The sequence below is a fragment of the Camelus dromedarius genome, chromosome 20 (genome assembly GCF_036321535.1).
Source record: "Camelus dromedarius isolate mCamDro1 chromosome 20, mCamDro1.pat, whole genome shotgun sequence".
Classification (NCBI taxonomy): Eukaryota; Metazoa; Chordata; class Mammalia; order Artiodactyla; family Camelidae; genus Camelus; species Camelus dromedarius.
In genome coordinates this window covers 7,384,145-7,397,975 of record NC_087455.1, presented here as the reverse complement: position 1 = coordinate 7,397,975, position 13,831 = coordinate 7,384,145, and the positions used below count along the sequence as shown (strand labels likewise).

The following is a 13,831-nucleotide window of genomic DNA, read 5'->3' as shown; positions in this document are numbered from 1 at the left end:
AGTTGGAAAAGGTGGAGAAAGGTGAATATAATTGGGAACAAAAATACAGAGGTTTGAAGTATTTGTAGGATAGTGAGCAAGTAGTTACTTTTTCTCCATCCTGCTCTCCCACTCATTTAAATGCTTTTTCATTAACTGTTTAATTTTGAAATTAGTTAGAACTGTAACTATTGGCTTTAAAAAGTAGATTTATCCAATAGGATTCTTTAACTCACTAACTTACCATTTGGTACCCATTCACTAACAAATTAGTTCTCTTACAAAGTTCATTGATACTATAGTTCTGAAAGTGATTCAGGTGAAGTTCATACGAGTGGTTCTCAAGCTTGAGCCTGCCTCAGAATCACTTGAAGGATTTGTTAAACACAGGTTGGTGGGCCCAACACCTGCAGCTTCTGATTCAGCAGGTCTGAGGTGGGGCCAGTAATGCGCATTCCAGCAAGTTTCCAGGTGATGCTGATGCTGCTGGTCTGGGGATCACATGTGAGAACCACTGGTTTAGACTGTACAGAATTATTAACCTTATTAACCTGAAGAAAAGTTTTTGAGGTGGACAGCAATGGGAATATCCAGGGTTATTTTTTGAGTTTATAGTCTGTTTTAATTATTTATGTTAGTTAGAGGAAATAAAATGTAAGTATGGGCATTGCAAAGTGATGCATGATCCAAAAATCTTTTTTTTTGTTATTTTTCAGTAGAATAGAATATATTGACCTGCATGTACTTTGATGTGCTTCAGATTTCTTTCTCCCCTTTCTGTAGTCTCCAGTGCTACCCGACTGGATAGTTGTTAGGGGTTAGGCTCTTGTTGCTTTATTAAAAAAAAAAAAAAGCTATCTTGGTTATGGTTAATCATGGATTGAATTTTATTGTTCTGTACTTTGTGTGCATTCATGTAATGGCAAGGATCGGACCAAGAGAGAAGACAATTTTATTTGCTTATCTGATAGTTGGTTGAAGTTCAGTCATCACCTGTCACACACATCCAGCTCCCTATTCATTACATCATTCCTGCTGAATATTATTATTATTTTGTATTGTGAGATTTTACACTTGTCACATCACATTAAGTAATCCTTTATCTTGATTAAATCCACTAATTGGGAAATAAGTTATCTGTGGTGGTAGTCAGTTTGACTCAAAAGAATGTTTTACAGTTCTAGTTTTGCTGAGTAGATGGAACTGGTATCTGCAGATGCTTAAGGGTTTTTAATTTTATTTTTTAATGATTTTTTTTAACTGAGGAAGAAAATACTGGCTTTATGTTTTAAATATCAGTAGTATAATTTTTTAAAGGAAGTGTACATGATATTGAAAAGGCAGCTGAGTTTTGCTATTCTTTATAAGGGTCTCAGTTTCTTAGTATTTTTTATATGACTATATTTTGAAGAACTGTTGATCATTGCTACTACCACTTCCTACAGATCATTAGTCAGCACATAAAAATTTTGTTTTTATTAAATTAGAAATTGGTATGTAAATGTTATGTTATTTCAGTAATTACAATTAACTCAACTTGGAGAGAATTGTTGCACTAAAATTAAAGAAAGCATGTGGATATTTAATATTCATTGTGTCTTAAATGTCTGTTTTCTCATTGCCAACAAACCAACCCTCTTCAATTAAAAATGAGTATGTTCCTAGTACATCATGGTTAGGTAAGGTACTGAAGTATAAGCTACTTAAGTGAAATAAATTATATACAAGGCTTAGCTCCTTTTACTCATAAAAGGTGCCTAGGAAAGTCTAGGAAAGTTCATTGAATTTTGGTGAGTTTGGTAAAGAATGAACCCCAAAGTTCTGGGAATTTTCTGAAATGTGATTACCATTGCAAAACACTACCGCAAATGAACTGTGACTTACTGGTTGAAAACTAAGCATAGAATGATATTTATCAAACTAGATTAGCAAATTTAATTTCATTTTTAAATTTCGTGTTTTTTCTTAGATCTTTAACAGATCATATCCCAGCTTTCCTACATTATGACAATGTCAAACCTGTAAGTGAAGCTACTTTCTTTTCTTAGGCTCTTTCATTTTTAATGTGATGTTTCATACTTAAGTGTAGTTGAGGTACAGTGTCTTTTTTTGAGACATTTTAATAATAAAACAAAAGAGCCTTTTGCTTAGTCTTTTTATACATTGGGGAGGGTGTTTATTTTGTACAATATAATAAAACTTTTTCATACCTTCTGGGCTAACAAAAAACTTTGTATTTTGTTTGTATCAGAAGCAGAAGATTAAAATTAAATTTGCAAGAAAAAATAAACAGATAATATAACTTGATTTTATATTGTATTTATTTGTTTTTAGTACCTCTTGATAAAAGAGCCCCCTATATTTGAAACACTGCAGTTAAGTTTGACAAGAGCTAAACATGATCTGTTGTAAGATGCAGAATATATAATAATCAGAAGCACATTCTTTAGGGATAGACAAACCTCAGTTCAGGGATCCACCACTTATTACCTGTTTTGACTTGAGCAAGTTAACTTGACTTTCAGAGCCTCTATGACCTCCCTTTAATAACTGAGAACAGTAATAATACCTAAATCGATGGGTTCTCTGAGGATTAAGCAAGAGAGCACACATTAAGAACTTATGGCGGTTTCTGCCACATGGTAGGTACTTCTAAATGTTAGCTTTAATAATAACAGCATGAACGTTAGTTATTCTTAGACAGTAGAATCTAATGAAAGGACTCAGTGTAAATTCTTTAAACTTTAATCAACAGGCATATTAGCATTTAAGACTATCTGTAGTATTGAAATAATTTTTAAGTACTAAATACTAAGAAATAGAAACTGAATAGACTGCAACCTGCTAGAGTTTGGAGTTTTGTGACAGAATTAAATAATAAAGAGTTTGGTCATCTTAGCCTGAACAAATTATATGAAATTGTAAACTTTGGGTAGAATAGTAGTGGCATTTTTAGTGCAATGGGAAAGGAATTTTTGATAGTCTAATCGATTCTTATAATGGGAGATGGTGGTGAATGTAGAGGCTGTATTGGAAGCATTTGATTTGGGTAGAACTGCTGGTATGAGTGAATGTATGAATGAATGTAAGCATGGCAAGAGATGCAGGTGCCGAGGAGATACAGGGAAACAGAGGTTTAAATCCAGTGACTGAAATGAAACCTTAATTGAAAGGTGGCTGCCCCAAGTTTCTAAAGGGAAATATGTAGCTATCGCCTATCTTACCCTTTCTTTGCTACGGAGACTGTGGACAGGTAGGAAGCAGGGTGGTCTGGCAGCATACATTCGACGTGTGTCTGGGAATGGATGGGCTGAAAAGAGGACCTGAGGGGTGATGTGGCGAGATCCTTAGACGTCAGTGTTGGAAAAGATGTGGTTTTGACGTACATAGCGATTCTCTGAATGTTCTTGAAATTCTAGATTCTTCTGTATTTATACTTCATTTGGAAATATCAGATTTGAATTAATGAAAAGGGTTTTGTTTTCACTGTGTTTTTCTTCAAGTGTGAAACAAATTAACATACAATACCTACAAGCAAGTCACCTAAAAATACTGTAATATTATTAGGTGACAGTGGTCGTAGTTATAATCAGTAATTGAATGGGTGAGAAAACACTTGAAAATTACAAAGCATAATGTAGATTTAAAATGTTTCCAGGAAGCCAGCAATTTTAAAAGGTTAGTAGATTATAAGAATATTATGTTTGCTTTGGACTCCATTCTACATTTTTATTATTTGGCAAATAATTCTAACAATTGTGTGTAAGGAAGTTCTCTATTTCTAGTTCTCCTAATATGTTTTAGTCATTTTTACGACACCATGTTAGAGTTTCTTGCTTATGAAGTTCTTATCCATAAAGCTGTTTTGAATTATTAATTTTAACTCCTGAATATTCTGCTTACATTTAGATTATGTTAAAGTCATATTTCAAGTGTGTTTCATCCTTTAAATATTAAAGAGCTACTTTATCCAAGGGAACGTCTAATTTAGGTATTCTTTCTGTGTGCTACTATAGTATATCCTTACTGGCTGTTACATTATATTGTACTTGTGTTAGCTTATGTGATTCTCTTTTTCTTTCCCCTCCCTGCTGAATTTGAGTTTGGTGATTGTTATTTCTACTTGTAGCTTTATACATACTTCAGTGTCTGGCATATAGTGAATTAGAAACTTAATGTTTTCTTAAAGGAAATGGATGAGGAATTGTCAGTTTTTAAATTTACATAAATTAGAAATTTTATTGTCTTATCAATATAAACAAGAAAAGGACTATTATTTAAAATGCATAATTTGAATAATTTATTGGGTCAGTTAAAAGTACTTTGCTTTTTTGATTAATATGGCACTTATTCAAATGATTAGTTAAATCCTGGAGTGAATTCTGATAGTCTTTAGAATGTTTTATAATGTCTGGCCTTGCTTGGTGGATTGTAACCTATGAATGAGTAGTTAACAACTGTGTCCTTTGGCTTTAAGTGCAGTAGATTGTAGTTCATCAGTGTATCAAGGAATTTCCCTTATCATTTCCTCACGGTTGATGTTCTTTATCAATACAGGTGAAAATCTGAGTGTATCAGATTTTCTATGTGATAATCTATTATCACATAGATAATCTAAACTATGTGATAAATCAGAATGAGTTCCCTAAATTCAGATCATGTTTAATTGTCTTACTGTTAATACATTGAATATAAAAGGATTTTGTTTTTAATCTATTAGATTATAGGTCTGGCATACCTGTATGCCCATCATCTTTTTTTTCCTTCCAAGGATTGTGGAGCACCTGTAGTTTTTTTTTTGATCATGGACCCCTTTGAAATCTGATTAAAGTTGGGAAATCTTACCTACCACAAGAGAAAACCCATACATGTCTATACCAAACACAGTGTTTTTTTTCACACAGCCTCGGGGAATCCTGACCTAGCTGTCAGTCAGGACCTGCCTGTGTAAAGCAGTTGAGTGTGAGCCAGTATAGTAATTCATCTGTAATGCTAATTCCCATTTTAGATTTCTCAGTTTCTCTTTGTGTTTTGACAACATTCAAGAGTTGTTATTATAAGGAACCAACACAGTGTATTCAGTGTTGGTCAGTATCTGGTTCATGCTGGATTACAGGTTTAGTTCAGAATCCATAAATCTTGCTACTCTCTGAACAGTTTTATATAGGTGGGAGGCACTAGTGGCAGTGTTAAAATGCTCGTATTATCAGATGAGGCAATAAAATGTTATAAGAGTTCAGAGAAGGTGAAAGTAATTTTTGTTTTTGGTAATGGCCTTGTTGTACTCTGTTGTTAGAGCCAAAGTTGAACTTGACCATTAGAGGATTTTGACCACACTGATTCAGAAAGAGTCCTAAGAAATCAATTGAGAGATTATAGTAGTAGAGTTAATTGCATGTATGAAAATGCTGTTAAATTCAGCAAGAACCATTGTAGAGTCTTCTCAGTATTTCTGAATGCTATTTATTTCCATTAAACCTAATACCTATTTTGCATGGATTATTTTTCTTGCTAAGTTTGCTGGGAGTAAACTGTTCTCTAAGATTCAAGTATAAAAGTATGAGGGCAAGATAGGCCCAGAGCAATGGAGGCAGTCCCTTAATTTCTACACAAGTAAATATCATTTAAATAATGCATGCAATTCAAGTGGATTTACATTAGGGAAGAGAGAGAGTGAAAATATTATGGTACTTTACAGTAGCAGATGATAAAGAGTAATACAGCTCTATGTAGAATTTTGGCATCGAGGAATCATAGTCCTAGTGAGGTTATGTTTTCTCTTTCTTTTTAACCCTGGAGAGATGCCAAATATGGTGTTTTCTTTTCTTACTATCCCTAATTGTTTCAGCTCTGAAACCCTCCTACTTTTCAAAACTTTTCCCAAATCATTTATAAATGTCTGAGATTTAGCCTAATCACTATTCTTTACTCTTAACAGCTTTCCATGATTCATCTTTTTAAAAAAAAATAACAAAAACATTATCACTACATCTTCCAAATTTGGTAAGAAAAATCTTACATTCTATTCACACAGCTATGGTAAAAAATAAATCGTGCATTAAAATCATATTGCTGTGGTTCATGATCTGGAGGCATTTGTGAATACATTTGTTCAGAAGTATTTTTTATTCACTACGTGTATTAAGGCATTATCATGGTGGGCCATCTGGAACAGAGAAATCATTTCACTGTGTAGAACTATATGTTAAATTGCCATTTTGTGCACTTTACATGTATAGCAAAGATCTTGATTTTAGGATTTTTCTTAAGGTGTAACTGATAACCAGATTAAGTACAGACTTTACAGGATTCCGTTTGAATATAATGAATGAAGGGTCATTTCATTAGTTCACTGTTCCAAAGCCCTTTAGTTTGAACCTCGCTGACTAGTCCAGTCTGATGTCCCACATTTCTCCTTTACTTACTTTACTGTCGTCTAGCCCAAGGGAACTATTCCCTTCAGTTGTCCCTCCAATCTCTGAGGTCCTTGAGGACAAAAACCACATTCCACTTGTCTCTGAATCCTCGTAGTCCAGCTGATTGCTTAACTCTAAGTCACATGATGGTTTTAAGTAAATGAACAGTGATTGAATAAGTGAGTTATGCTCTGTGTACACACTTAACCTTTGTACCATGTTCATTAAGTCTAAATCCTTGGAGTTCCCCACCAAGACCAACATAGATAATGCCTCCTGAGAACCTTTAGTGAATGCTCCAATTTTCTCTGAGCTATTAATAATAACATCTTATGTAAAAATTTTTATAAAGTCAGCTATATTTCAATGAAAAAAAAGTATGTTCAAATTAGCAAAATAAAAGTTTAATGGCAGTGAGAAATCAAAGTCAAAATTAGCATGAAGTTAATATCCCACTGCTCACTATCTTCAGGGAGAACTAAATTTCTTAGGAAATCTGTTGATGAGCAAATCAACTCTGACAAAAGTTTGGTTTTCTTTTTAGATACTTTTAGTATAATATGTCATTAACCCCATTCTATGTCAAAGCATAATTTTGGGGCCATTACCAAAGAACTTACTGTATGATCATCTCAATATTCATAGTTTTTCAGAAATAAAAGCTGTCGACACAAAGAAGAGAAAAATAATGTCTGTATTTACCAGTTTACCGTATGTGGAATAATTTCTTTGATACAGGCCTTATCCCATTTCCCCTAAAGGCTTTTTGTGCCAGTCAGCTTTGGCTTTGAATACTCTACCATGTGTATTCTTGGATAGTCGTCATCTTTTAAATGGTGACTATGTTATCTATACCTTGGATACTTACCAGGGTCTAATGAGATAAAAGTATGTAAAAATCAGCTGACATTTGGTAAAGAAAGAACAGAGAGGCTGGCAGACATGGGACTCTCGGTCAATATTCTGCTGCTTCTGTCTCTCTAATTCTAAGCTCCTCCAAGCTAGGAGTTAATTATGTTTCTTTTTAACTTATCATTTATTTGTGTATACTTAATTGTGTATGTTTAGAATTTGAAGGAACCTATAGAATAAACCTCTGGTTGTTCAAAATCAAAAAGATGTGATGATAAACACGTAAGTTAAAAATTTTATCAGTTTTTATAATTGATAGGAAATCTTTTTATAGTAGTTAAGTGGCTAATGAATGTTGAAAAATAAAGGACAACCTTATTTGTAGGCTTCCCTTAATACTATTGACATTTTTTTGTTTTAAAAACCAGAGCAGCAAAAACAAATCACAGCAACACTGCAGAAGACAAGCATCACAGCGCTGATTCTGGATGAGTGGAGTCAGCACATCCACCTCAGGGAGTAGGTTAATCCCCTAGCTTTTCATGTTTTCATGTTTTTCTTGAACGGAATGTTTCCTCACACACATCTCCTCCCTCAAAAAGACTTAAGAGGACGATCTAACTTAAGGTTATAATCGAGTTGACAGCCTTCTTAGTTCTGAAGAACTGTGCAGATTTTCTTTCTTCAGCATCCCTTCCCATTCATGTCGAGCATTCCCTGGGTGGCCAGCATGTGTCTGTCACTGTGCTGGGTGCTAGGGGCACAGAGATGGGCATGACTCAGTTATTCCTGAAAACTCCCAGGTTGGAATAGTTTCTAACGTCATGTTCCTTAGATCTCTGCTATCTCAGGAGATGTTAATGAATAATCTGTGATGAAAGGGTCACATGGCTTGGTAATAGTGAATAGTTGATTTCTGTTTTGTTGACAGGACCAAGAAATCTTTCAGTAAAGAAAACAGCTTAACTTTATTTAATCCAGTATTTTCGTAGCTTATTTGACCACCGGACCCTTTTTGTGTGTGTGTCACACATATTAACGTCTCAAGCCCCACAGCACAGTTCAAGAACCTGCACAGAGATGATTGCGATGACTTGGGTGTGGTGAGAGCACCAGGGGAGGGGGTCGGGAAGTCTTCACACAGGTGGTTATGTGTTAAACCAAGTCTTGTATGATGAACATACAAAGGAAGGAAAGGGGAACTTAGGTCTAAGCAGAAAGAACAGGATGTACAAAAGTACAGATGTTTGATAGAGCATGGTGTGTTTGCGGAAATTCCAGGTAGTTCAGTGTCATTAAACCAAAGTAAGGAAAGAAGCCATGCCAGAGGATGATTCAGGGCCCTAGAGGGTAGAAAAAGCCTTGAATACGTGAGTGATCTGTGAAGCAGGTAGCAATCAGTTCCTGAATTTCAAAGTTACATGAGCTGTGTTGTGCTTTAAATTTATATGAATATTTAATATAAATATAAACTTACATTCATTCCACAGGGAAAATTAAAAATTGAGATTTATCAAGAACTAGCAAAAACATGAGATAACTTACATGACTGAGTCATCTACCATGTGCTGCTGTTGAGCTCTTAATGTTATTTAATGTTGTTTTTAAAAAAATACCGAGTCGCTGTGAACATTTAATACAGTACATTAGGAATGATGAGGCATTTTTTTGTTGAAAGTTTCAAGTTAACTGATTTCTGTTTTGGAATTAATTGTAGGAGAATCAGCACACATGAAGACAGAACAATGTGATGTTATTTTTATGTTTTTAAATTTAAAGTTTAGCTGAGTTTACTATCATAGATGCTCACAAAATATTGGAAAGTATAGAAAAATAGAAAAGAGAAAGTACTTTTATGCCATATACAGACAAATGTACATGTTGATATTTTTTGCTAGACAAATTTATTTTATATACTTATTATTCTGCTGAACATAGTGCTATTTTTTTACATTTTCCTACATTATAAATTCTTTGTAAGTAGTACATTAAAAATCTATATACTATTCCATATAGTGGCTATTGTTTCTATAATTACAGTCTTCAGTTTTTCTAACCATATGGTTTCTGTTTTTTTGTTATAAATGTTTTGTATATATGGTTCCAGGACTGGAATTATTGGGTCAAAAGGTAGGAATATGTTTAAGGCTCTTGATGCATGTTATCAAATTATTTTCCAAGACAGCACAATTTATATTATAAATTATATAATTTGTGTTTCCACTGGGAGTGTATCAACTGTTTACTTCATTAGATCTTGAAAACAGTCATTGAGAAGAAAAGACAAAGAATAAAGCAAACTTTGTTGGTTGAGTAGTTTAAAAATATGGATCCGTATTTTGTTTATGGCTGTAATTGTAAGCCTTATTTCAGTTAATACTTTATGTAAACAAATGTAAGAATTTTCTCTTGATATGAAGATTCTTTTTATTTTTGAGGTATCCATCACGAATTGAAAAAATTGACTATGAGGAGGGCAAGATGTTGGTCCATTTTGAGCGCTGGAGTCATCGTTATGATGAATGGATTTACTGGGATAGCAATAGATTGCGACCCCTTGAGAGACCTGCATTAAGAAAAGAAGGGCTAAAAGATGAGGAAGATTTCTTTGTAAGTAGCAAACCGTTTCTGTTTGCCAGATTTGTAATAATATATTTTAAAAGAAATTGTATTAAATTTTACAAAGCTTATTTTTTGTTAAGGAAATGCTTGTTTATTATACATGGCATTGATCTTAAAAGTTGTTTAAAATAGGATTTTAAAGCTGGAGAAGAAGTTCTCGCTCGTTGGACAGACTGTCGCTATTACCCTGCCAAGATTGAGGCGATTAACAAAGAAGGTATGTGTTTGAAATGATCTGAGAATTAAAATGGGATTTTTAGTAAAATTTAACTATCTTTCTAATTTAAATTGATGTATGTAATTGTTACATATAGCTGTTACTTCTCTTTGTTTTATTCTTAATGAATTTTCTAATATTCTTTTTTAGGAGTACTTAATTTGCTATATATTGTAGAGAATAAGATGATACATAATACACTGCCTAAATAAACTGTAAATTAGTAGAGGTAAATGGATAAAAGTTTTCAGCTTTCAGTTCACAGGCTTATGTTATATACATTTTATTGCTACTTCTCTGTTCCCAGTTTGTTGGCTAAATTATTTTTATGAACATCTCAACCTGTATGCTAAAGATAGAGGAAGATTCAAATCAGTTCGAGTTGAAAGTGGAATATAGCACAATATTTTCTGGGGAAAGAATATGGAACTTTATCAGTTTGTGGATTTCCTTTATTGCATCTTTTCCCAGCCCCTTTTTTCTTAATTTCTGTAGATAACTGAGAGTTAGTTTTCCTAATAGCCTTTTGTGGTATCTAATATTAATATGGAGCAAAAGCTACTGAACTTACCAGAAATGTTGAAAGTAACACAGAAATCAGGTATGTTAGTGTGGCATAAAATGAGAGAATCTGTTGGACAGTTAATGAATTTTAAAAATGGTAGACTGATTAATTTGGAAAGGAATCAAGATTAATATTTAAATTAAAATTGGAAGCATGCTTAAAATATTTTTAAATTTGATATTTAAAATCTCATTTAAAACAGTTATGAAATACTTGTAGGTCAGTAATGCATTCATTTTCAGTTATAATTATTTCTTAAACTCGACCACTCATTCATTCTTTTTACTAAAGAAGCACATTGAGTGACAGCTTCTTAGGAAGAAGAGCATTTAACCTAAGTAAGGGAACACTGCCTTTAAACTGAGTCTTAAAAGACAAACAAGTTAGCTAGAAAAGGAGGGATGAAAAGGTTTTCTCTGGCAGAAGAAATGGTGTATACAGAAGAATAAAAGAGAGGCCTGCTGTTTTTCAAGGACCTGCAAGACTTTGATGTGACTGGAGGGAAGGATTCCTTTAAAGGTTGAATGGAGAAAGCAGAAGAGGAGGATGGAGGAGCAAGGGTTGGTGTATGAAGTGACTTGTAGTCTTGCTAAAGAATTTGAGTTTTATTTGGAGGTGATGGGATCCATGGAAGGGATTTAAGCTGAGAATTTAAACTAACAACAAACTTGAGAAAAATTAAGAGGTAAGAGAAGATTGAAGAGGAAAACATTTAAAAAGGCATATATTAAAGAATGTTAGGTGTAAAAAAAGTAAATCAGAGTTGTCTGTTTACAAAACAAAAACTTAGTCCAATGTATTGTTTTATTAATTGAAATAACAAATAAGGCTGTGATTTTATTACTAGTCACCCAAGGGACGTCTCTCGGTTGTTAAGTTTGTAGGTTACTTCTCTTTTTCTAGTGGGGCCTTTAAATTACTGTGCGCTTGAACTTCTGGAGAACCATGTTATGGAGGTCTTATTCTCATGTCTTACTCACACTGGCTTCCCAGGTGTCGAGTCCAGAGCCTCGAACAGAGTAGGCAGTTAGTAAATTTTTGAAAGGAAAAGAAGTAGTGAATCAGTTTCGTTGGGTAATGGGATCCACCCAAAACAAAACAAAGCAAAATTAAACAACGCTCTCTGTTTTAATTAAGAGAGATTTCGCTAAATGTGTGGAGCTTTGAGACCTTTCTTCCACCATTAAAGCTTCTTAGGAGTCTGTATATATGAGTACATGCGTACACACCTATGCAACGTACTCAGAAACAACCCATCCTTGTTTTTTATACTATCTGTCCCATTTGTTCACGGGCAGGTAATATGGAAATTGAAGCTTACGTCAGTGGGAGAGTGATGTTACTGATTGAAATCTCTGCCATTTCAGGAGTAGTTTGAGTAAGCCCTTAGTGAAGTATTGGCAGATATAACTTGTTTTTTAAAAATCGCCATGGGAGGTATTAGTTTGGTGATTTTTCTGTATGTCCCATGTGATGGATGAGCCTGCCCCTGCCTGCCTGCCACCATCCTCCCAAAAAGAAATTAAAAAAAAAACAAAAAAAAACAGAAGCCCTCAAAGAGCTTTCCATTCACTGCAAAAGCTAAACAAAATTCACAAGTGTGAATGTTTAGCTGTAGTATAATGGAATGTATAAGGCATATGTAATATGTCTTAGAGAAGGGGCAAATCAGTGTAGACAGGAGCGCTCAGGGAAGTTTTCATGTTATAGGTGGGGTTTGAAGAGCTGATCCTTGAGGAATGGGTTGGAGTTAGTACAGGAGGAAGGCATCACAACAGAGGAAGCAGAGTGAGCAGCGGCAGGGAGGGATGAATGCGCAGTCGGCTTAGCAAGGAGCCTGCTCTCCCTCCAGCGCTACGTTGAAGAAGGAAGAGGACAGTGGCGGGAATGGTAGTCCTGTAGGGTCCATGTGGTTGGTCATCCTCACAGCCTTCCCAGTGTCTTCACATTCTTGCTCTTCAGTGTTTTTTGTAACTTGGGCTTAGATCTTTATATCTGTGATGTTGTAATCATACTGATTATAAAAAGATATGAAATCAATGGTGTTATTCAAATTACAAAAAAAAAGAAAAATCTTCGTACAAAGATTCATTGGCTTTGGTGCCAGCTTCAAAGCCAGTAATGCCAATTAACACATTTATTGTTTCTACTTCTTTTGTAAAGGTCAGGTATCTGTTTATTTAAAATGGCACTCTGCTCTCATTTGTACAGGAAATGATAGAAAAACATTGGAATTTCCATAAGTATAAAATCTACATAGTTTATATGTTTTCTAATAGTACAGTAAAAAGAAAAACTTGAAAGCATGAAATCTGTGACAAAGTAAATACATGAACAGAATGTTGAGTCCTAAAAGCAGGGTGGCATAGTGGGAAGTGCGCAGGAAGCGGGGGTGCTGGTTAATGGCTGTGCTGCCGCTTAGCTGCCGTTGAACACAGCATTTAGCCTCCCTGGAGGTCAGTGTTCTTACTGAACAGGAAGATTTTTATGCAGATGATATATGAAAGTATTTTCTAGCTTAAAAGCCTATGAATCTGTAATTCTTTTTTGCCAGTTAATTAATATTGCAAAGGAATAATCCTTTGCTGAGAAAATGATTTTTGTGTAAATCAGATCTTTCTCTCTGTTATTCGGAAAGAAACTTTCAAAGAGAGTAAATGATAATTCTTAGAAATAGCATACATTTTTGTAAATAATAATTTTATTTTTTCAGGTGTATTATAGCATACCTGATGTTAAATGTCTATTTAAATTGTTAGAAAGTAAAATTTAAAATCCTCCAATAAAAATCAGGATTATATACAACTAACTTAACAAGATTTAATGTGTGTACTTTTTAAGGGAAATCAGTTTTTTTTTACAGGGAAGGAGACAATAAACTCAATAAACTTGATAGGGTCTTCAGCAGGGGTATATGTGTGCAGTTACTGCAGTCATGGGGTGTTTATTTCTGTCAGGGTATTACTTGTTCAATGTCAAGTGTTTCTGTAAGATTGAATTATATTTTCTAATGGTACTGACTCGCTCCTATTTCAGGAACGTTCACAGTTCAGTTTTATGATGGAGTAATTCGTTGTTTAAAAAGAATGCACATTAAAGCCATGCCTGAGGATGCTAAGGGGCAGGTAAGAGTGTTCAGCATTCCTAGCTGCTCCAAGGGATGTCTTCTTGAATGGTGAC

General features: G+C 34.2%; 1 protein-coding gene across 7 annotated transcripts in view; it reads left to right on the top strand.

Annotated features, from left to right (window-relative positions):
- PHF20L1 (PHD finger protein 20 like 1) overlaps positions 1-13,831 on the top strand; it is a 68,948-nt gene that overhangs the window by 8,311 nt on the left and 46,806 nt on the right. For all 7 annotated transcript variants that reach the window (XM_031439656.2, XM_064476832.1, XM_031439657.2 and 4 more), the window contains exons 3-5: positions 9,686-9,857; positions 10,002-10,086; positions 13,688-13,776. In XM_031439656.2, the coding sequence (XP_031295516.1) occupies positions 9,686-9,857; positions 10,002-10,086; positions 13,688-13,776 (346 nt within the window). The remainder of the gene's footprint in view (positions 1-9,685; positions 9,858-10,001; positions 10,087-13,687; positions 13,777-13,831) is intronic.